Below are 23514 nucleotides of genomic sequence, written 5' to 3'. Positions count from 1 at the left end.
AATGTTTGTCAATAGCAGTTTTGCATCCTTTAATTTATCTTTCATGGATATAAAGCATGATGTTATTAGGATCCAGTCCATACCTTAATTCTGTTTGAGATTTGATGAATCAGGGCTCTATTAAAATTCAGTGCAAATCAGCTTACTCAAGGACACATTACATAAAGTTGTGTGTTATCTAACTCCTTTTATCTTGCTGTCTTTCTAACTAGTTAAAGAATCTGGAATTTCATAAACTTGTATTTGTGGCTGGCCACCAACATACTGTCTCAAACACATACTGCTTTTAAGCACCTGCTTAAGTTATGCACGTGTGGCATATTCAGCATATTGAAACCCTTTGTATTTTTGATGCATGAAATCTCCTTTAGGATTGCTCATGCTCCAGAGTAAGAAATCATCAGAAACAAGGTTCTCTGGCATCCAAATTTCTGCATTTCTCACTGTAATCAAGTTCTCATAACTGTCTTTTTCACCACAAAATCACATTCAGGATGGGAAATGATGAAGCCATTGGGATTTCACTGTTTTCTTCCTCATATTTCAACATGTGGACCCTATTTCCATCACCTTCTTTCTTATGGGGTTCTTAACTGCCTCGGAGAAAGAATGGTCACTTCATTTGTTTTTGTAACAGAAAAATATCTGATCAGCAAAATTTTGTCAGCGTTTCCGCAATAGAGGGTTGTTTATTCTTGCAGTACTACTCTGATTTCCTGAGTTGCTACTGTTGTGACAAATGCTTCAGCCTCAGGAGACTAGAGGTTACTCAAGAATTAAAATTTTTATTAAAAAAAAAAAAAATCCTGGTTCTCACATTAGTGGACTAAAGCTTGAGAACATGAACTGTGTTTCATATCTGAAATTTAGAAAATAATAAAAAAAACACACTTTGATATTTTTAAAAATCATATACTATGTAACTCTATCTCACTATTTTTCAGGTGGGGGAGAAGTAAGTATGATTCGCACTTTTTTCCCAATTGATAATAATAGTTGAAAGATATTTCTAATACAAGGCAAATATTTGTTTTTATTGTTAATTAATACCATTCCCATCTTTGATACTTACTGATGTGAAACATTTGCCAGTGGTCAATGCAGTGATTATCTGGACAGGATGCATTTATTTGATCAAGGCCATCTGTTGAACATTAAACAATATTTGAAGCACGGTTAATTATTTGCACTGAATGAGCTTGGCCTCGAAAGATTGTGGCTTGTCTGAAAAAGCATAGGCAAGAAGAAAAAGCTAATTTCAAGAAAAAATCGAGGATGTTTAACAGTGCTTTGATGCTTCAGGTTCTTCCACTGGTTATTCTCCTAGGGACCACACGTTTGTGCGTGAGTATGTTTTTATCCTCCTTTTCTTTGCATGTGCTAGCTTTGCAGTATCTGCATTTTGGGCCACTGAGGTGACCATGTTAATGCAGCATAAGAGAGTAGCCATATGGGTATTTTTTTGAGCAGACGTCTATAGTGTCAAGGAACGGCTCTTCTGGGTACACTCACTGGCCACCCCACTCCCAGGGGTCTGGGGTGGGGAGCCTAATCCCTCCCCTGGCCCTGGGCACTAAGAACTGCCCCAAAAGACTGGGCTGCAGCTCATCTTAAAATCATAGAACATTTTGGGTTGGAAGGCACCTTAAAGATCATCTAGTTCCAACCCCCCTGCCATGGACAGGGACATTTTCCATTAGAGCAGGCTGCTCAGAGCTCATCCAGCCTGGCCTTGAGTGCTTCCATGGATGGGGCATCCACCATCTCCCTGGAAACCTATACCAGTGTTTCACCACCCTCACAGAAAAATTTTCTTCCTTGTTCCCAGTCTTCATTCTGAAGGAACTAAATATCAGATTAAGCAGGTCAGGTAGGTGCTGCCTTGACAGTTTTGCAAACTCTTCTGCAAAAGAAAATTTCCCCCAGCCACTTGTTTTGGATGACTGAATTATTGTTGTCACTAACGTGGGAGGAAGGTTAATGGCAAAATATTCAACTCAGCCAGGGGTGACCAGAGTTCTGCTTTGGTAGATACTTTCCGACATCTATTCATCTCCTCTTTAAAGAAGACTGGAAGAATGACTTGTAATCAAAGGAAAGTTAAAAGTCAGTTTTAAAAAAATTTCTTTTGTTTTTCCAAGCAATCAAGTAGATTTTCTCATGAAGGAATCAGAAGTTCTTTAAAACATCTGCTTTCTTAGTGACATTTCCTACATATGCAGGTTCATAGATACTGAAATGTATATATGTTGACATGTTTAAATTTAGTTATTTGGGAAAAATATGTAATGAGGGGGTTTAATGGGGCACAGATCGTTTTAAGAGCTCTGGAATTTGAGGTTAGTGATTTTCACAACTCAATAGAGTAATTGTTAATTAGTGTATCATCAGGACCAATGTCACACTTGGTCCAGTAGTACAAGTAGCATCTTATGGAGGGGATCAGCTCTAGGGTACTTCAATGCCAGTTTCACAGATTTTCTGGGAGCAGCATCTAATATAAATAAGCTCATCATGAATTTGGCAGTGTTAATTCTTGCTCAGTGAAGAAGATGTGGGGCCAGTTTTAGACAATATGAAGTCTTGCCCAGATTTTTCCTAATTCATCCTAGGTGTTAGATTGATTCAATAGCTTTGACAGTACTAATCTCACTTTGCTTTAAAAATTGCTATGGAAAATGTAGAGTATATCTCTCCCCACTCCTGAAAATTCATTAACATTGCTAAAATGCAAAAGCAATTCTGCTGTCACTGAAAAGCAGCACGACAGAATATTCAGCAGGCTAGTTTTTAATAAAACATGCTTTTTCTTCATAATTAATATAACAAGGTTTTCTGGCTTAGCACTTGGCATGGATCCCGGAAAAAAAAAAAAAAAGGGGGAGAATGAGTCGCCATGATGTGACCACTGCATGACAAACAAGTCATGAGAGGATATTTTTGTCTTCATGATTTGTCCCAAAGAAAAAGTTGCACTGAAATAGTTTGAATGAAAAGATAATAAATGTTGTACTTTGCTGAAACCATAGAAAACACCCTAGATTCCTATTTTCATCCTTTCCTAGAACTATCTTCATCATTTTTATTTGAATCTGGTTTTAGAGTTTTTTATAAGTAACAAGCTGATTAACAAATATTATTTGTGAAATATAGCAGAAATCAAACTAGGGTTTAAGCAGGAGCTCATGGTGAGTCAGTCATGATAGAACAATAACATACTTGGACATTCATGGATCTGGCAGGCTTGGAGCAGAACCCTAAGGCAAAAATTTTCATTCAGTTCTTTCATACTACCTGAAGAAAAACTGATTTCATCTGCATGAATCCAAACTATTTCCATGAAAGGCATGAAGCTGCATGGTGAAAATTGAATTTGTTCCTTTACATTAACATATGTGATGCAACTGCACCAAAGATTGTCTTCAGACATGGTCTGAAGGAGGTAGGGTCTTCTAGGATTGGGACTTTTTTCCTTGCTTTTCATTTCACTTCTGCTCAGCATGATACTGTAGTAGAAATGTGCCTGCCATCATGTATTGTATGGTTAAGTATTCTTTAACTAGCTGAAGAGAAAACTCTGCTGCAGTTGAGCTGTGTCTCTTCACTTACCCAGATATGTATTGAAGCAACTTTTCTGGAATGCACTCAGATTTAAATGATATGCTTAAGTGTTGTGCTGAGTTGGGCTAGAGGGATCTGGAACAGGACAATACAAAGTTGGATCCCACAACACCCCAGTGAAGGCCCTACCTGTACACCAGGCTGCAGCTCCCACTTAACAGTGCTCTAAAGTGATTCAGCACATACTTGCAGGGAGAAAAATTATTTTTTCATCTACAGGTGCTCAGATCAGGCCTTTTCCCTGTGTCAGATTTCCCTGCAAACTCAACATCCCTGGCAGCAGGAAGGAAGACTTGCAAGGGTCAGAGTAGCAGAAGTGGCTCTTCACTGATTATTTTAGAACTTAAAAAAATTGATGTCTGCTTAGTTGTGACAGAAAGTGTTTTGAGATCACTTGCCCAATCCAAAAAACACGTGCACTTAGTAGGGAAAGGGAAGGATAAAAGTATCATATTAAGATCAGACAATTTCAAAAAGGGACAGCTTATCAGAAGGACCTATCTCCCTCCTGGCCCACAGCAAGTAGGATGCTGTTGCCAGCAGTGCAGCTCTTTTCTTGCCTCAGGTGCTTGGAGATCAACATTTTAGGGTGTTCCAAAGTCAGCTCTGTCTGACATCTTTTTCTAACCCCCAACGGATCCATTCCTGCAGCAAACTCCCGCTTCTGCTCCCCTCCAGGACTGCACCACACACACAGGGGCTTTGCGCTCTGCTGCGTTGTGAACCGATCACTGCGAAGGGAAGTGAATGCTGCCAAGCCCGCCTGGATTTGTGGCCCATCAGGTGTAAAACCCTTCTGCAGTGCTCGCCTAAATTTGCCTGATGCAGCAGGAAAGCAACAAAGCCCTGGGAGCGCCCCCAGCTAATTTTGCACCGTGCTCTCAGAGAGGGAAGCGCTCCTCGCTGACCCCCGAAGGCAATCAGCTTATGCCCTGCAGCGTGCAGGTTGATATCCCGTGTAACTAAAGGCACTTAATGACTTTGCATAAGCTTTAAGTCTAGCAGTATAACCTGCATTCCCAGCACTGGCTGCAGGCATTCGTGTTAGTGTGACTAGCTGGCTCCTGCAGCCCCCTGAAACATATTTTGTAGTTTCCCCGTGCTGTGGCATCAAGACTGACCCTGTTTTCCACCCGGGAGCATGAGTGCACCTCAACCACCAGTGAGCAGCTTTAAAAACACCCAGCTGCTACCAAGCCACTTTTCACAGTGCAAAGATTAATTTGGGAACTTTGATTTCTTGGAAAACAGGAGCAGGTAACTCCTGAGCAGAGAACCAAGCTGGTTTCAGCAGCACCTCTGAAGAGTATTGCTTTTTTCTTGGATCCCTGTGGGTTTTGTATCAGGTGCTACCATGGGAAAGGTTCACAGCTAAATAATCAGCAAAATAAAGGTTTTAAATGTGAACTTCTCTGGGTACTCCGGGACTGGTTGATAAGGAACACCCCATTTACTCTGATGTTCAAGTTGCAGTTCAGTGTGGAAGCAGGAGATGTCTTGTTAGCAGAGAAGTGAAGAACTCAGGGGTTTTGGTGGAATCCTTTCAGAGAATGGTTTCCCAGGCTAAAAACACAACATGTGTTGCATGTGTGCTCCAGATGATAATATGCCCTTCTTTCATTAAACTGCAACCATGGCCTTGGCTGAGAAATACAATGTCATTGCTGGAAAAGCCACTTTCCCTTGAAGTTCAAAGACTGTCACTACCCAAGATGGTTGCAGGCAAAAATCTGGCCGATTGTAAGAGTATCAGAACTGTCGATTCCCTCCTCCTTTGGCGAGCAGCCCAGACAAAGGTTCCTACTGAGAGCTGTCAGCGGGATCAAGGGGTTCACTGCAAGAAGGCAGTAGCTGTGTCTGCCCTCGTGGCTCCTTCATGGCTTGTGTCACTTGTGGATGGAAGTTGATCAAATATCCATCTTCATTCTCCAGTTCAACCCCATCCCACCTCCTTCTTGGCTGCAAAGCTGTGACTCCACAGATGAACAAATGAAAGCATAATCTTTTGTTTTTCTGCCACGGAGGCCACGTTGTGACAAGCTGCAGGAGAATTTGCAGGACTTAATGCAATTGAGTGAATAGGCTAAATCCTACAAATGCAGTTTAACATTGGAACTCCTGTAGTGCTTTGTTGCAATGTGTGTGTGTGTATAGAGCTCATTTTCATCTCTCTTGCTACTCTCTCATGCAAGCTTGAGTAATTACACTATTTTTTCTGGAAGTCTGTTTTGCACACATAAATTCACAGCATAACCCTGGGCTGCCACCTTTTTGCTCTCTTTCTCCACCTGCTTTTGTGTTTTAGTGATTCGTTTTTCTTGTAATAAGGGGTAGCAATGTACCCAGGACACAATAAACAGTTCAACTGCAGAATGCCCTTGGCAGCTATAAATAATTTCACTTGAATTTGGGGTCAAATCTTCCTGGTTTGCTCAGAAAGAATTGCTAGAGATTACCTGGACATTTTTGTCTGAAAAGGAGGCATAGGATTCCATCCTGAGATGAAGAAAGCACATGGTTGTGTCATTCCTGTTTGAAATCGATTACATTTCATTAGCTTCTCTTTCGTAAGTAGCTGAAATGGAAAAAATTGTATGTATCATGTATCTACAATCCTCAATCTTAGTACACAGTCTATTTAGCAAAATTTTTATGGTTCTTTGGAGGAATGAAGTTTTGGTGAAGTGCTAATCATTACAGTGACAAAAGACAACAAAGGTCAGGTGAAATTAGGATATTTTGAATTTCACAATTTTTTTCTAGGAGCCTTAAAAATGTGATTGAGTACATAGTCAGCAGTGCACTGGTACCCATATAAAATGTCTCTCTCTTTTTGGTAGGGTTTCTTTTTTATGAGCCTAAAGTAATAAAATTTAAATTTGCTCTCTGCAAATTCTTCCAGCTTAGTCCCTCATCACTGCAGACCCGGTATGAACAGAATCCAGTGATTTTATTCCCTCTTGAGAGAGCACACAGAGTATCGGTGTCGAGCTGCAGCAAGGAGACTGTTTGGTGAAACCAACCCCACCGTCTAATTTCTTCTCCCGCCGCCCCCCTTCCTTTTGTTTGAATCCTGCTCCTCGTTGGGCTCCGTGTTGCACCTCGTCAGAAGGACAAGATCCTCCTCTGCTGGCCACGAGCAATACGGCACTGCAGGCAGGAGGTTCTGCCTTCACTGCCCCTCCTGCACTCCCTCCTGCAGTCCCTCCCGGACCCCCACCCTGCACACCCCTCTGACAGCCTCCTTCTGCATCCCATACCCAGCATCCTGCATCCCACATCCTCCCCTGGAGCAGAGGAAGGGGAGAGCTCTAGAAGACAGAGGGGAAGGAGTGAGCTCTTCCTCCTTTGCTGCACACTGCCATGGCAAGCTTCATGTCATGAGTCAAAAGGCAAAAATTTGGCCCTATGCTGGCTCGTGGGGGTGAAAATGTTACAAAACCAGTGTGGCAGATCTGAACCCGAGTGGTCATGAACCTCAGGAGGGAGGAGAAAGCTCTCCATGCTGAGAAATCATCTGTGCCAGAGGTTTTGTCCCCTGTGGCTCTGCTGCTGCAGCTTGTGACAGGCACATGAGGAGGGAAAACTGCAGCACAAAATGAGATATGGGAGCCTTACAGTAGAGATTATGTTTAACTCCTGGGCCCTCTATACTGGATGCTCCAGAAGCTTTTGTTCCCAGTAACATTTATGCTGTGCCAGCACAGAGAGGCTTTCATCCAAAAGCAGGAATCAAAATCCAGGACTCAGCCAGCAGCCACCAAGCCACTGCCTGCTCTGGAAACCTGCACATTGTCGAGGACATAAGTTTATTGCAAGAGAAATTTAGGGTGGCAGTCCTTTTGTGGTCAGCTCTGCCGGTGCTTGGAGAGAGGGGCAGGTGGATAACCTGGAAAAGAAAGTAGTGTAGCACAATGCTGTGTCTCTAATCTTTCCTATTTCCTTGGAGCATTGTGAGACTGTTATTTCTGCCCTTCAGCTGGGGGAACTGAGGCACAGAACAGCCTGGTGCACCTCACTCAGCTTGGGCTGAAACCCTTTGGCATTCCCTGGGGTGCCAAGGGCTGCCCTGAGTGCAGGGGAAAGCTCACTAATTCAAACCTTTCACACTCAAACCCTTTCCAACCCCACAAGGCAAACAGCATAACAGGGCAGCACAGAGAGCTGGAGAGGGAGATGAAATGTTTGTTGCATCATCCTGCTCCCATTGCTGCTTCCTTGTTCTTTGTTTCATCTGTTCCTCCAAAAGAAAGGAGTACACTTGCAGGGTTTGTTTTGGTCTGAGTTTATGGATGAATGCTACCACTAATTGTAAATGGAGCAATTAGACCTTTGCTTTTTATAGTCTCCGTTGGGGTCTGGCAAAGGATCTGACAAACGCTGTACCTGCACTCAAGAAACATATACACCAAGGACAGAGCTTTTACAGCCTTCTCATTTACCATCATCTCTGCACTCATTCAGGAGGGGCAATTGTGTGAGGATGTGTGTCCTTCCAGCTGCAGAGGATTTAGCTCTGTATGTGTGTGGCTCACTCAAATGCACCTGGGAAGGGGCTCTGCTGAGTGGTTCAGGGGACACTGCTCTCATTAAAGTCAGTGGGGAAGGGGAGAGCTGGAGTGTCTGTTCTCCCTGGCTCAAACACAAGAGGGACGCAAACGTGCCTGAAGCAAAAGCTCATTTAGGTATTCCAGATAATATTCACTAACATGAATTCTGAGCTTTTTATTTTGTCCTGTTTCTTATTCATTGCTTGTGATTCATTTGTTCTTAGTCTCAGCCAGGGTTATCTGAGAACGTCTCTCTTCTATATATAAAGTGCAACCAAACAGGGCATATATTTATAGTTAATTGTATCTGTAGAAATGCATAGGTGCACATAATAATTGTGTGAGTATGTATGCTGTCTTTACTGTATGTGTTAAATTGTTGGGAAATATGTTTTATTCTCTAAAATCATGTGAGGAATGAAAAACAGAAGCTTCAAATCTCCTTTACACCCACTGTTAGCATATGTATCCTCACTGCAGGCAGGTAATCCTGTCCGCAGCTGGGATTTGGAGCAAGAGGGAAAGCGAACGGAAATTGTCACACTGGGGATGCGTCCTGGTGTAGAGTCAGTGCCTTTCCTTTCAGACAAACCTCACTCACACTCTTCAAAGGCTGAGAGCTGTTTTCTGTCTTCCGTTCCCTTTTGTTGCTTGTCCTTGATCGTGAGCCAAACAGGAAAGGCTGGAGCCCCACGTTGGAGGTGGGACACATGGCATTTCCTCCTAGAAAGTGGCAGAAATATTCTCCTGCATCCAAAAATTGTTGACAGCCTTCCAGCTCTGGGCTCCAGATCCCACTGGGTAGCACCAGGTCTTGGGCCATGCTGCACTTCGCAACATCCACTCTGCCATGCCCAGGTACCTCCCAGCCTCTGGCTTTGGCAGCCAGCTGGAGCATGGACTCTGTCAGCAGTTCAGAGAACTTGGACAAACAGCCAGTGTGCCTTCACTTCATAAGCAAAGAGCCAATTTAACTCATTCGGGACAGGTTTGCCCCAGATCAGACCAGCCAGCAGCTTGAGCTGTATGCTTGGAAAAGCCAGACCTGCCCACAGGTTGGTGACATTTTGTTACTCTTTTGAAAGAGCTCTAAAAATCTAGGCCAGTTAGCTCCACAGTGGCCAACAGCCTTATCAGGATGTCCAGCACTAGGGGCAAACAGAATCTTTGTACTGTAAGCAAAGCTCTGAGCCAGCTTTTGTTTTTTCAGAAACTGACACTCTGATCTTTATTATCTCATGCAGGCTTCCCACTTTTCCTTCCAGGCCAACACGATGAAAGGTAAGTGGTTTCAGTTTCTTCATTTTACCTTCTGCCTGCCACAAAACTGAAAGGCTGGCAACCTGGTTCATCAACACCCTTCACTAGTGCCCACTGTTGAATTATTTTAACTTCATGCAGAGCCTTGCTGAGCTTAAAATAAGGCTTTGTCTCAAGTGCAAGGAGGTTAAAAACCAAGCCCATGCAAGTAAAAAATCATTAAAGGCTGTGTTGCATTAAGATGTTGATAAAGGAAAAGCTATGATGAATATTATGTGAGGATGTGTGGTATGTGTGAGGATTTGTACAACCTTTCACAGCCTACATGGTCCATGTAGAAGATAATGGTTTTATTGATAAGTTTAGTGTTTTTGCAGGTAAGCCCTGCTCTTTCTTTTCTTGATTTCAATGGCTCTTAGACCTGTTTGTAATGCATAGCTAATTAAATAATACAGTAATTTTTCTCATTTTCCTGCAATAACATAAGATGGATTTTAGTATGCACTCATTATTCATCTGCATTCCTGTGCATTCCAGTGGCATTTTGGCTTTCAGGTCAAACCAGAAATCTTGTCACTCATACAGCAGTGCCCAAATCAATGTTGCTGTTCTAACGTCATGTATGTAGAAAACAAATTTCCAAATAATTTTTTTTGCCTGATCTCAATATTTGGGTTCTGCAAATATTTGGCCACAGTCATGCACTTGATTCAGGATTTACACACCTGTTTACACACAAGTTTGCAGCCTTGTGCAAACTGGTTGATCTGCCTTTTGATGGTAGAGTATCCCTTTCACAATTTGTTAAATCATTCCCTGCCTTATGGTGTTTGGTCCTTACATCTGTCCGTCCACTTTTCCTGTGCTCTCCCACTCCCCATCCCCCTCCAAATCTCCACACCTCCAGCCATCCCAGTCCCCCTTCACCCCACATCCATCCCTCTGAGGAAAAAAGTGCTGCAAAACTGCTTTTAAGTAACAGCCACAAAACTATTTGAAAGGCTTTCTGGCTTTGTTGTTAGCTGGTTTCCCTTCTTTCTGAAGCTGCAGATACTTCCAGCCACAGCCTGCTTGGAAGGGGGGAAATACTGTGAGGTCTCATCTCTGCAGAAGTAAATGGGGGATATCTCATTATTTAAAATACAGTCAGGATTTCAGCCTCATAAAAATAACACTACAATAATCTCAGAGCTGGAGACAAAAAGTATTTAGGGGGGTGGTAGGAAAACTCATCCTGCTTAAATTAGGCCAGATTTCAGTCAGTCCCCAGAGGTTCAGAGAGCTTGAATAAATGCTGGGTACTTTCTGGCGCTCTTGATGTGTGTTGGCAATAGGCTTTAACTCTGCACATCACTCATCTTGACAACTGCAGTCCAACAAAGTTACCTCGCAATTCAGGTCACCCGATGGCATCCTAATGCATCACTTTCCCACTCGGAACATTAGTCATCACTTGATCCAGGGAAGGTTTTGAAAACAGTGTGACTGTCGGCATTGGGGTATCTGTTCTCTCCGTAACAGAGAGCCTGTGTAAGCTAATGAACAAGGGGATATTGATCAGAAATCCATTGCTTGATTGACAGCTCTTGGCAATGTGAAAAACTGCAGATGAAAGCTTGAGCAGTTTAAAAGATCACCTAGACCTCAAAGCTGATTTGAAGCTTTAAAAGTCAATCTCTGTCTATCAATTATGGGGGGATTTTTTGTACTACACAGAGGAAAGTTATTCTTTGAAAATTTGCATGCAGGATGTCTAATTTAATTTCATGTAATAGTCACATTTCAGTGACAAATGTCAGATCACTGCTTTTTTTAAGCATGTTAAGGTTTTCCAGCACTTACAAAGAACGAGCACTCTGATTTAGTAATATGTTTAAATCAACCAGTGTATCAGACTTTGTGCTTTAATTATGTGCTCAGATAAAAAAAAATGTTGTTTCTGCTTTACTAAACCTATGGCTTGTTATGAATAATTTAAAAAAATGGAATGGGAGCACTTCTTAAGTAAGAGATGTGGAAGCCAAATAGTTATTTAGTGTCAAAACAGTGATAAATAAGAAGACATCTTGTAGTTTGATATCATATGCCCCAGTGAGGGTTTTCTGGCCTTTGTTTTTCACTGCTTCATGCAGCTGGAGATGACATGGAATAGCTGGAAGATAGAAAGCATCACTCATGTGACCTGTAGGAGCTGTGTCTGTTTCTCAGTTTCATAAAGAGGGATGACAATGGGGAAAACAGGGACGCTGGTCATTTCTCAGATCTGCTGCACTCTTACATCACCTTGGTCAGTAACCTCAGCTTCCTGACTCCCATATCCACATGGGGGCCAGGGAACCCAAGAGGGTTTGCTGATGTCTTCTGAGCCCTTTCCACAGGTGCCATAAACTCCATGCTTTGGCCATAAAGTTTCTGGAAATGGTAATTGCCAGCCCTTGAGGGGGTTGCTCAGTGTTGTGTGCTTTACCTCAGCCCTGGCTACCTGCATCTGCCTTCTTCAAGGGCTGCTGGCTTCCAAATTGGCCTCAGGTGTGCAATAGCCTATCCCAAAACTTCCCCATCAGTGCACATGGGGCTTTGTGCCCCCAACCCCTCGGAGCCGCCAGCAGCGCACCTTACAAAATGTGAACTACCTCTTGGCCAACTTGTTTACAGAAGAGCTGCACTTAAAAATAGTTCATAACATGTCAAGTAATTACATAAGTGTTGTTAATAAATGATTAATCTGTTGCTGAGAAATTATGCCAAACAAAAATGAAGTGACAGTAGCATCATTTCTTAACAACACACACTGAGCAGTTGGTTTAAAAACCAGGATACATGATTCTACAATGGCTTATTTGTGCTCCTTGGGGGCACTTATTTTTCCTCTGTTGATTCAGGAGAGTGCTCACCAGCCTCTGTAAAGCATGCTGGCATGTTTGCAGTCCAGCTTTTGCATCTGTCACTCCCCTGTTCATCCTTCATAACTTTTGGCAGGTATATTTTTCCATAAAAAGGGATACCCCATCCTTCAGAAAGCATCTGTGGAATAAAAGACAACATGCCCCTCTAAGATTCTGAAAATAAACAGGGGATACAAAATCAGACTACTTCAGACAGTTGCCTCAACCTCAAGTCGTTTGCAAAATCTCCTCTCCAACAAAGTGAACTTGGAGGCTGCATTTCAGGCAAAACTTCCTTTTTGTTTTTCTTCCTTAACTACATCACATTAAATTTAATTTTGTTCACTGTAGACAATGTCCTTATCTTTCAGCAAGATCCTTCTGTTCCTCAGCAAGGCATACACTTCTGCAACACTTGCACATAGTCAAGACTCAGCTCCTATGGAAATAATGAGCTGAGGAAAAGGAGTCTTGACTTGACATAGCAATAAATGAGGTGAAACTTTCCTCTATTTTTTTTTTGTCAGAAACGAGAGTTGGCATGTAGGAAAAAAAAAAGAAGAAAAAAAGACTATTCTATTTTAATATGAAATATAAAACACCCATTGTACAAACGTGGAATTTCTTTCTTTTTTTCAGAAGCAAAGAAAGAATAAAGATAAAGGCTGCGAGAGAATGAATGAGGAGAGAAAACTAAGATAATGCAGTCGATAATCAGTTCAAGGCAGAGCATTATCCATGGGGCCATCGGTCCGGCCCTAGGGGAGAGCTTTTTAAAATGTCTCTGTACGTAGCTTAGCTTTGCTCATTACCATAGCTTGTCTTTGAAACACTGGAGGGGCTTCCACTGGCAACAGCTATACCTGTGCAAGGAGCTGCCAGCCCACTTTAATCAAGCAACACCCCAATGTGGCTGGCAAAGCTGCAGGTCCCTGTGGGCCCTGTGAGGACATGGGCTCCTGAAGGTCACGAGGCTCCTGGAGGCCACAGGTCTGCAGAGGCAGGGATGGGCTCCTCAGCACGTGTCTGCAGCACCAGGCCCTCACTCCTCAAAGGCTGTTTTGTGGGCAAGGAATCACAAAGACGTGCTGGTGCCTCAAGCCCTCCATCCCCCTGGTTGCCCTCGAGGTGGGACTCTGTCCCCACACACAGCAGGGCCCTGTGCTGGGGAGGGCCCTGCCTCGTTCTGCAGCATTGGAGGTGATGGTCAGCAAAGCAGTTGGACAAAGAAAACCCCTTTTTCTTATAGGAACCTAATCTTTTGTTACTGTGCTGGTCTGTGCGTCTGCCCCGGCCGTGGTGCCACACGGAGCTCATTACGCCTTTGCCTGCAGAGCCCTGGCCTGCATGCCCTCTGGGTATCCTGGGTGCCACCACAGGACACAGCTGGGCAGCCATAGTGCCAGTGACCTTCAGGAGCATCAGTGAGGACAGCACAGGGCCAGTTGTGCTCAGGGTGGCCATGCTGGACCCTAGGTGAGCTCTGCCTGTGCCAAGGAAGAGCTGAACAGCACCTTTAGTCCTCAAGATGATCCCTAGACCCACTGAGATCCCAAATGAGCTGAAAGGGAAAAGGACTGTCCATCTCAGGGAATACCTTCACTCGTAACTTGTCTCCTTCCCATTTTAATTCCTCTGTTCTTTCACTCTCTTCTCACCCCTCCCTGCAGATGAGGCTGATGACTATGAAATCTACTACTACGAAGTTACAGAGTCAGAGCAGGACACCAACCTCCAGCAGCAGTCCTGGGAGGAAACGAGCTGGTTCGAGACATCTTTAGGCCACAGCTCTGCCAGAAGAGGTACCTCTCAGGGGTGGGCAGGAAGGCAAGGAAGGGGTAAAATCCCAACCCTGTGCTTGAAGCGTGAGCGTGGCAGGTCTGGCTGCCAGCCTGCTCTCGAAATGCCTGCATCAAAGGGATGAGTTAGGAGGATCGTTTGCAGTGTTCTTCTTTGTATTTCTCTTGTAAGGATCCCGTGTTTTATCTCCAGGTTTCACAGGATGGATTCTGATCATGCAGAACATTTCTGATTGCTACTACAAAAAAACGCAGGCTTATTTGTCTATAGACACTGTAAGATGTAATTGCTGTTTTCATGGGATATATGTTCTGTATTTATGCTAGGAACCAAATGTAGAGCAGGTTTCTTTTTTTTTTTCCCTTCTTTTATCAGTTGCAGGGGTTTTATTTCCTTGTCTTTTTTGTTTTGCCAAACTTCAGCAGAACAGGAAAGGATCATTGAGATTGCTCAGGGGACTCAAAAGGAGAGAAAGGGAAGTTCCCTGTAACATTCCCAAAGTTATCCCCTGGTACAAAGAGCTGACTTTTGGCTGTTCCAAATACCCATTGCTCCTGGCAGCCTGTACTGCATTGCAGATGTTGAGCACATTGTAAGGAACAGCAGACAAGTGACTCGTATCAGGTGTCAGGTCCCACCCCAGGTGGCAATAGCCACTCAGGGGTATGATGCAGGGGTATGGTGGTGGATGGCTTTTCCAGGGGAGATTTAATGCTGTGCTCCAAACAGGACAATGCCAAATCCACATCACTCCAAACTAAGTGCATGAAGGCAGACAGCCACAGGCAATGCCACTGAGGCAAATCTATCTCTGATCAAAAGAAGGGACTTACCTCGTTACAGCTCTGTAATAGACAGGGCAAAAGGAGTAGATGAACTCCAAACCCAAGGCATGAGCTACTGCAGCTTGCAATAAACTCTGCAGCAACTCATATCACTCCTGTGGCTGCTGAGCTGGTGCATAAGCACAGCACATTACAAAGGATGCTGTCCCCAGGAAGACAGACTCCTGCAGCCACAAAATGCTATGAAAAAAGTAGGTGATGAAGGTTGAGAGGCTGAAAGATCTCCATGCTTACCTCTGCAGACTCGTGCTTTTCCAACCCCTGCAAGAATGGTGGTAGTTGTGAAGCCAAAGGAAGTGACTTCAGCTGTCATTGCCCCAAGCCATATGGTGGGACTACATGTGAAAAAGGTAATGGCTCTTTTGCTAACCCACTCTCCTTATTTTGGCAGTTCATGCTACTGTTGCAACTTTATAAATCCACTGTTTGCTGAGCTGAGCATTATGACAGCCTACAGCAGTCATCTTCATAGTTCTTAGCACCTCATCCAGGCCAAAGTCTGTCTAAACAGCATGCAGTAAAATAGACTTCAGGAGTGCAGAGTCCAGGTGGGCAGTGGGGAGCTGCTCATTGGTACCACAGATTTTTTGCCATAGATACTGTGAACTAGAAGTGAGATCCCAAGTCCACACCTGCCAAACAAAAGCTTCCTTGGAGCACCAGGAGAAGGTGTCTTCCCATGATCCCTGCAATGGCACAGCTCCTGTGCACACACAAATGCTGATAATGTACTTTGTGTCCCTGTTTTCCACAGTGGAGGACATGTGTCTGGAGGAGAACTGCCACTTTGGTGACTGCCTGATTATATTAACCCCACCCTATTTTAAGTGCAGCTGCAAGCCTCCCTACAAGAAACCCTCCTGCCAACATGGTGAGCACTCAGATGGACACAAATTGTGGTGGGCAGAGCACCATGGCCAGTCTGTGGTGGGCAATCACCCACTGCAGAGCATGATCCTGCCCTAGCTGTGCTGCAGCTCCCGTGCCTGGGGCTGGCTGGTTATGAGTTATGCTTGATTTGTGGGGTGGTGGTTCAGTCACTAGCAAAACCCACAGTGATATGCATTTTTTGAGATTTCATAAGAAATCTAGCTAACAGACTGAGGGGGATCTCTCCTCAGTTTCCACTGGGCATGAGTGGCTGTATATTGTTTAGCACATTGACAAATGTTTTCTGTTTTCCACATTGACAGCATCCAAACAGTGCAGGCCAAACCCTTGCAAAAATGGAGGTACCTGCATACGGAACAGACACAGATCCAAATTCACCTGCAAGTGCCCTGAACCTTTCAGAGGGAGATTCTGTGAGATTGGTATGTCACAAGGGGAAGAAATGTCAGGTTTTCCTTAAGCATTCAAAATCTGATGTAGTGAAGATGCCTGCCCAGTTGCCTGTGACTCCCCAGGGTGAGGGGACTGCTTCTGATGGGTGGCATTTGAAGTCAGCAAGCTAGAAGGTGGAGAGATGTTGGGATATTATTCTAATTTCTGGCCATGTGTACAATAAGGAACATAATTACTTCACCCAATAGGTTCTTCTGCTCCTCCATAAAATGAATGTAGGACAAGGAAGGGAAGGAAGAGGAACAACTTTGAGCAGGGAGCAACACAAAAATCATTTTTAGTTGACATTGTCTTTCTACAGGACCAGATGATTGTTATGAAGAAGACTCCTCTACATATAGGGGAAGGGTGAACAAAGCAGAAAATGGCAGGACCTGCCTGCACTGGAATTCCCACCATCTCTTGGACCACCCTTTTAATGCCTTTATGGAAGATGCTGACTCATATGGCATTGGTGAACACAACTTCTGCAGGTAATATTTTGAAGAAGCAGCTGTTGAGGTCTCTATAAAAGAGATCCCTGAGGACAAACTGCTCATGAATTTGAGAAACTGATGGTGTTAAAGATCTGATATCTTTCTAGACACTGCCTGCCCATAAAACACCAGAATGTTAGAGATGCCTTCTCTAACCTTAATGATGTGAGGCTTCCAGAAGCTGCCCTCTTTTTTTTTAACCAGTCTCACATTTTTCTTATGGCTAAGATAGGTATGGGAATAGTAATATGGCAGAAGCACCCCTCACTCAGGCATCTTCTTTGTCAAATCTTATGAAATATAATCTTTGGAAGTTCATCTCCCATATGGGAGCATGAGGCTTGCTCTCTAAGGATCCTCAGCTCCTTCACTGGTTTCATGGAGATTTCCCCATTCCCAATGGCTGATTCTCTCAACTGTTCCCTTCAGGAATCCTGATGAGGATGAAAAACCCTGGTGCTACGTCAGAAAAAATAATGAAGTGGATTGGGAATTCTGTGACGTTTCACCCTGCTCAGGTAAAGAATTAGAAGTGAGTGATTTGGCAGCATGTAGGTGGTCTAGAGCAGCAGATTATTCCCTGTTGCTTAACCCTTCCAGTCTGATATTATCTCTGCATTATACCTCTTCCAACACAGCTGAAGAGACCCCAACAGAACCCCCAACAGACCCCCCTGAAATATTCCAAACATGTGGACAACCAGAAGTTCATAGGACACTCAAGAGGATCTATGGGGGATCCAAGGCTAAACCTGGAAAACATCCCTGGATGGCATCTCTGCAGAGACGGACTCCAAATGGGAATACACATTTCTGTGGTGGAGTGCTTATTCAATCATGCTGGGTTCTTACTGCTGCACACTGCCTTGAGTAGGTGCATGTCCTATGGTTAGGGTACATATATGTATAAAAACCAGTATGGTTTGTAAAAGCAGCTTGGTATCCAAATTATTTGCAATCAAAATGATTGCTGGGAGTCAAATTGAAAGAAAAACATAGATGTGAAAAAAAACGGACACGTACATAAAAATGTTTATATGCTTGAAAATAGTGCTCGCTGGAATAACAAACTTAGGCCCCACTCAATTAAAATGAGCTAAAGTACTTGAGTGAGAGGTAAAAAGGAGGAAAGTAACAAGATATTGCAATTTATAAGAAAAGAACTCTATGAAAAACTGAGGGGATATTGGGATGCCATAAGCATCATAATGTATTACATCAGAATTAAGTTCTTCAAAACAGTCAAAATACAGCTTAGCTTTAATTTTTTTCTTTGTCAACTAGCTTAGAATATATTTCCTCCAACATTTGCATTGAATTAGTTGGAAACCACCATCCCAGGAAACAGGTAAATTACACACTGGAAATCATTCCAACACAGATGATGTTAAATATGGTCAGACAGTGGCAAGCAACTGTACTCCCATGGCTACATGAGCTGCCACTCATCATCACAGCCACAGTAATAGACTGTGTGCACACTGCTACTCTGCCCTAAAATGCAAAGAAAATAATGTACATGCAGCTTTAAATCACTTTATTTCATTATTGTAAATAGCTAAGAGCACATATATAGTCCAACACCACTGCTTTCCTAACTAAGCCTTCCTATAATGATTTTAGGAAATCTTCTGGCCAAATTCTACAACAGAAAGAAATATCTTGACTTCCTGATACTAAAATTGCAGGGTTTTACCATGTCTGATAGAAATGTCTGTATGTAAATTACCTTTTTTTTTTTCTTCTTTTCAGAAACCCAGAAACAAAGATCCAAGTAGCTCTTGGAAAACAAAACCTGAAAAAGAGCGAGTATCATGAGCAAATATTTGATGCAGTGGAAATAATTTTACATGGAAAATACAGAGAGAAGGGTGGTATCCTATACAATGATATTGGTAACACTCTTTTTTTTGATACTCATATGGTTCACCTCCAATCTTCGTCGTTTGAAGTGTCTTCCTCCCACTAAAGCCAATGTAAAATTCTGATTGAGACTATGCTCTGGAAATAATCAGGCCAAATTGTGATCTAGACCCATTTGAATCTTTGGGATGTAAATTCTTGTGGGCAGGCAGAAGCCTGTGTGTGTTGGAGGAGCCAAACAATGGGAACAGGTCCAGCATAGGGGGGCAAATGGAATGTTGAGTTTATGCAGCTTTGCATGGGATTGCATCACACTCTGATAACAAGGGTTGGGGATCAAAATTAGCTCCAAATACTTTTTGTTGTTGTTTATCTCTTCTCCAGCACTACTTAAACTGAAGCCAGTTGACGGTCACTGTGCAGTGGAAACAAAATATGTGAAAATAGCGTGTCTCCCTGACTTCTTCCTTCCTGTTGGGACTTCCTGCTTCATTTCTGGGTGGGGCGAGACAGAAACAGGTACTTGTGGGCTGACTCGATTTTGGTGGGTGGTGGGTATTCCAGGGGCAAGGTGGGTTGGTACTTTGTGTAGCAATTGCCAGACCCTAATGCGGACCTAGGCACCAGTGAAAGCAAGACATGCAATTCAAAAATAAGGTCAGCTAAAACATGCCATGGAAATTACCCATTACCAGAAATCTCCAGCTGCTAAATCAACCAGACCTCTCAGAGTTCTGATAAAATGCCTGATGCATTTTTTTTGCTTGCCATGTGACTCTCCATGTCACGGTTTCATCTGAAGCCAGCAGCAGAAGCAAGGAAGTATCGAGAGAGGCTATTGTATAGCTTGTGTGTTTCAAGACAGCACCAAGAAAGACAGGAACTTTCACATCATTTTCCAGCCCATTGGGTCAGATAAAGCTTTTCAGAAGCAGCATCTGGATCTTCAGATGTACTGGAAAAAAAAATAAAATCCCAAGCTTTTCAAGTTCAACCAGTTCCATCCAAAAACCTTTCTTGCCCGCAGTAAATCCTAAGGGGAGAAATTATTATGCTTAAAAAAAAGATAATGGCAATTTTCTGAAAAATGCATTTTCTCATGTTCTGATTGATGTGTTGCTGTAAAGCAGCAGAAGGAAAACGTGTCACTGAGGCTGCAGTAGGTGTCCTAGTGCTTTGTGACTGATACAGCCTGATACGATACATGGGACCGAATTCTCCCTTCTGATGTAACTCCCATTGAAGTCCACAAGAGACAAGTGTGTTCATTTGATCAGAATGCACCAACAGAATTTAATGGACATTTTTTAAAAGTTCCAAATAAAAAGTCTCCCTTAAAAAGGGTAAGGGGAATTTTATGGGTTTTTTTCCCCAACAAAGAATATCAAGTACCCTGTACATGTTCAAACTGGATGGCTTCTTCTTTGAGCAGAGCTATTATTAGCATTTCAGGAAATCACTGCAGAAATGGAATATTTCCTGAAACTCAAGCAGAACCAAACTTATAAACCACCTTTAATTATCTACAGATGTAGTACTTTGAAACTCTGGCTATTGCCTTTAGATGTCAAGTTATGTCTTTAGATTCACTGTAATTAATCATTGCCCTTAAATATTGTATGATTTTCAGTTTTCATCTGTTTCATTAGCTTGCATGTTGAAGCATCTAATGGCACCAGTCTGAGAAGTGCTGAGCAGCTCAAAATCCCATGGGGACCTGTGGGAGCTGCAGACAACCAGCACCTTGGAAAAGCAGGATTACACACATAGAGCTGATTGGAACCAAATTCTGAATATCTAACTTCGCTTTTATTCAGGCAACAACTTAGTGTCCTGAGTGAAACTTCTGGCTCCAACTCTAACCCTTATCATTTCAGCCAGATAGATCTTTTCTTCCCAGGGTAGCCCATGCATCCCCCCTGCTCTTACCCCATCCCATCTATATGGCAAGCAAGCTAGAATTTTGAATAAAGGACAACATGTAACAGGAATGGGAGGAAAATGACTCCATATTTTTTGATGCACATCCCATAGATGAGCAATCCCATCAGCTGTTAGATGCCAATGTCAAGCTGATTTCTCAGAGGAAATGCAATGAACCCGAACTACACGATAACCGACTGGATGAAAGCATGTTTTGTGCAGGAAAACTTCAGAAACCTGGAATCGATTCTTGTCAGGTCTGTTGCTTTTTCTGTACTTGAACACTAATTTTTTTGTGTGAAGAGTCAGGCTGTGAAGAGCTTTGGCAGTGTGCTGCATATGTATCTGTTCCCACATCAGTGTATTTCAACAGCCTTTTTGCAGTACACTTTGAGTTGTATATTCTTAGAGTTAATATTGCCACTGTCACCTACAGGCAGATCTGTGGAATCAAGAGACCAGCCTGGGAAGCTTGGCTTCTGAGGCAGTTTGTCATATTAACATGAAAACTTGCATTTTTTTTCCTCGGTGTTGTTATGGCCTGTACCTTGGAGTGCCAACTCTAATCTGATTTTCACTATCAGAGCTAAGATTTTGCAGGGAGTCAGTATTGATGTTTCTTTTCATTACAGCTACCACAAATGTGAAACAAGTTCCTACTTATACCATTGAGAGGTAGGGAAGAGTTTGAACAACACTTCCTAAGGTGCAAACTACCTTTGGAAAAGGTAGTATACAAAGCATAGTTTGCAATAGAAATCAGAAATAAAACAAAAAAATGAGACCAACCAACTTAGAATAAGGCTATTTTGAGGAGTCTGAGACAGCTTAAGTTTTAGTTTGTGCCAGGGATAACATCTTTATCTTTCTGAGTTCAGGCTCTGAATTCCTGATACTTTCATGCTTAGGAAATTTCATGTGACCTTGTCAGATATATCTCACACACTGGAAAAAACCGAAAACTTACATCCAAAAAGTCTGGTATCATTTGACATGGTCACAGAACTGCAAGTCTGCTCAGGGGCTAAGAAGCATCTGATGGTACATCCGATAGGAAAAAACATCATTACAGCTTCAAAGTCTTGTGATGAGAGAAACATTCCGATTTTGGTTAATATTTTGCTTCCTTCATCAGGGAGATTCTGGAGGGCCACTGACTTGTGTAGAAAATGGCTCCTACTACGTATATGGCCTCGTGAGCTGGGGTGATGGGTGTGGGTTGAAAAACAAGCCAGGAGTTTATACCCAGGTGACAAAATTCACCAGTTGGATTAAAGCTGTACTTCAGTCTGCATCAAGGTCACGTCATTAAAAGAGAGCTTTGGAGTGACAAACGGTAAGATTGAGAGGTTTACTATTTTTATCAATTCCCCAAATGCCTCCTCTTTGACCAAAAATATTACTGATATTTTCTCATGGCCTGCATGGGGCATCCTTCATCACCATCTTGAAAATAGCATTAAGACTGTTAGCTAGAATGTCAGTGACAGTTTTTCTGTTGTGGGCTTTGAAATAAGCCCGCATTTTCTAGCTAAACAGATCAGAAAATAAGTAAGTTTTGCCCAGTGATTCTGCACCAAATTTTTTTTTAGAAGGGACTGCTATTAAATCAGAATATAAAGAATAAACTTGTTTGTGAAGAGTCAATTCCTTAAAATAGTAATGTCATTCTTAGTTGAATTCTAGGATTTACAACCTTCTCTAAGCAGCTACCTAATCTGCCAATAGCTACCCCTACTGTGATAATTTCTAAAAGAGTAATTCTGATTTTTTGGTTTGTGAGGTTTAAAAAAGACTGAAGAACTAATTGTGATCTGAATAGATCCTGATAGTCTAGAGCAGATTCCCTGAAGTCTTCTAGACAACCTGCCTTTGGCTAGTCAGTGATAACCACTGGCCTTTGACTGGTTCATCTCTTAAACCACTTGAATCATGCTTTTGTATTCTCTTAGGTCAATGGTGCCAATAATCCAGGAACATAAAAATCTCCAAAAATTACAAACATGGAGCAAGAGTCACCTGCTTTATTCATTACAATTTTTTAAATATTCTACCATCCATGGTACAAAGCTGAGCCTGCCAGTCACCTAGTACTAAATTCATTTACAGCTTTAAATAAATAGCAGAATCTGTAATACATTCAGTGATAAATCACAAAGTATCCACACAAAAATAATCAGTTATAAATTGCAATGTTTTGGTTGCTTTTTAAAACAAGAATTCTTAAATGCCATCTATTGTGTTTCCCAGAAAACTGGAAAAGCTACAGGATTTGCAGGACAAGATGAAAATCTATTTATGTTATGTCATGTTTCAGTTTACTTCTGATAGAGATGCATTTGTCTTCTCTTGAATTGCAGAATTTCTGAAGCATCAGGGTTGACTCCGACTTGCTGAGATCCTTCTGTCTCCAACTGGTCCTGTAAAATCACACCCAAATAAATTGTGAAACCAGCCAGTGGACAGGAGAAGGTTTTAACTGTTTTTCTGTAACAATATTTGTGTACTCAAACTTGCACAACTGGCAGAAAAATTAGGAAAATCTAAGTCACTGCTTGCACTTAGCAAATTTCTGCGGTGGAGAAGTGCAGAAAATGAACCTGCTCATGTAAGTTATATACCTCACATACCAAAGGACTAAATGTGCTCAAGTCCTAGTTTCTATTTTGAACTCTAAATAAAAAGCAAACCAGCAAACACCTGAATCCCACATGGATTGCACACCTGTGGGTTTCCCTGGGACCATCGGATCATTATCATACCTTTGACATAAGAAGATGTTGCCTGTAGTTCCCACTGCCTGCATTACTCAACCATAGTTTTCATTTATTTCCTGAGTAACTTTTCAGATGGGAATGTAAATCATGGATATGTAGTGTTTCTCTTGGTCTGGATTATTTTTTGACTTGTTACCAAAGTTAAAAATTAAATGAACAAAGTATTTGAA

At 42.4% G+C, this 23514-nt stretch overlaps 2 protein-coding genes across 5 annotated transcripts in view; one reads left to right on the top strand and one right to left on the bottom strand.

Moving 5' to 3' along the window:
• The first annotated feature begins 1188 nt into the window (after positions 1-1188).
• Positions 1189-23514, top strand: HABP2 (hyaluronan binding protein 2). 3 transcript variants are annotated; one of them, XM_085064822.1, is made up of 14 exons: positions 1189-1344; positions 9416-9452; positions 13987-14118; positions 15204-15311; positions 15716-15832; positions 16155-16274; positions 16607-16778; positions 17211-17299; positions 17420-17651; positions 18534-18676; positions 19029-19163; positions 20679-20824; positions 21703-21903; positions 22928-23514. In XM_085064822.1, exons 1-13 carry the CDS (start codon positions 1276-1278, stop codon positions 21877-21879), a joined length of 1677 nt encoding a protein of 558 aa, XP_084920948.1. In that variant the 5' UTR covers positions 1189-1275; the 3' UTR covers positions 21880-21903; positions 22928-23514. The 3 variants fall into 3 exon arrangements, with proteins under 3 accessions (XP_084920948.1, XP_084920949.1, XP_084920950.1); XM_085064823.1 differs by having other exon boundaries at positions 22520-23514; XM_085064824.1 differs by lacking the exons at positions 1189-1344; positions 9416-9452 and adding an exon at positions 13003-13102.
• Positions 22572-23514, bottom strand: part of NRAP (nebulin related anchoring protein) — a 46145-nt gene continuing 45202 nt past the window's right edge. For both annotated transcript variants that reach the window (XM_085064813.1, XM_085064814.1), the window contains one exon: positions 22572-22987. In XM_085064813.1, coding sequence (XP_084920939.1) covers positions 22886-22987 — 102 coding nt within the window. In that variant the 3' untranslated portion in view covers positions 22572-22885. The remainder of the gene's footprint in view (positions 22988-23514) is intronic.

This window comes from Lichenostomus cassidix, chromosome 6 (genome assembly GCF_008360975.1).
Source record: "Lichenostomus cassidix isolate B80296 chromosome 6, HeHo_3.0, whole genome shotgun sequence".
NCBI lineage: Eukaryota > Metazoa > Chordata > Aves > Passeriformes > Meliphagidae > Lichenostomus > Lichenostomus cassidix.
This window is presented reverse-complemented; position numbering and strand designations above follow the sequence as displayed.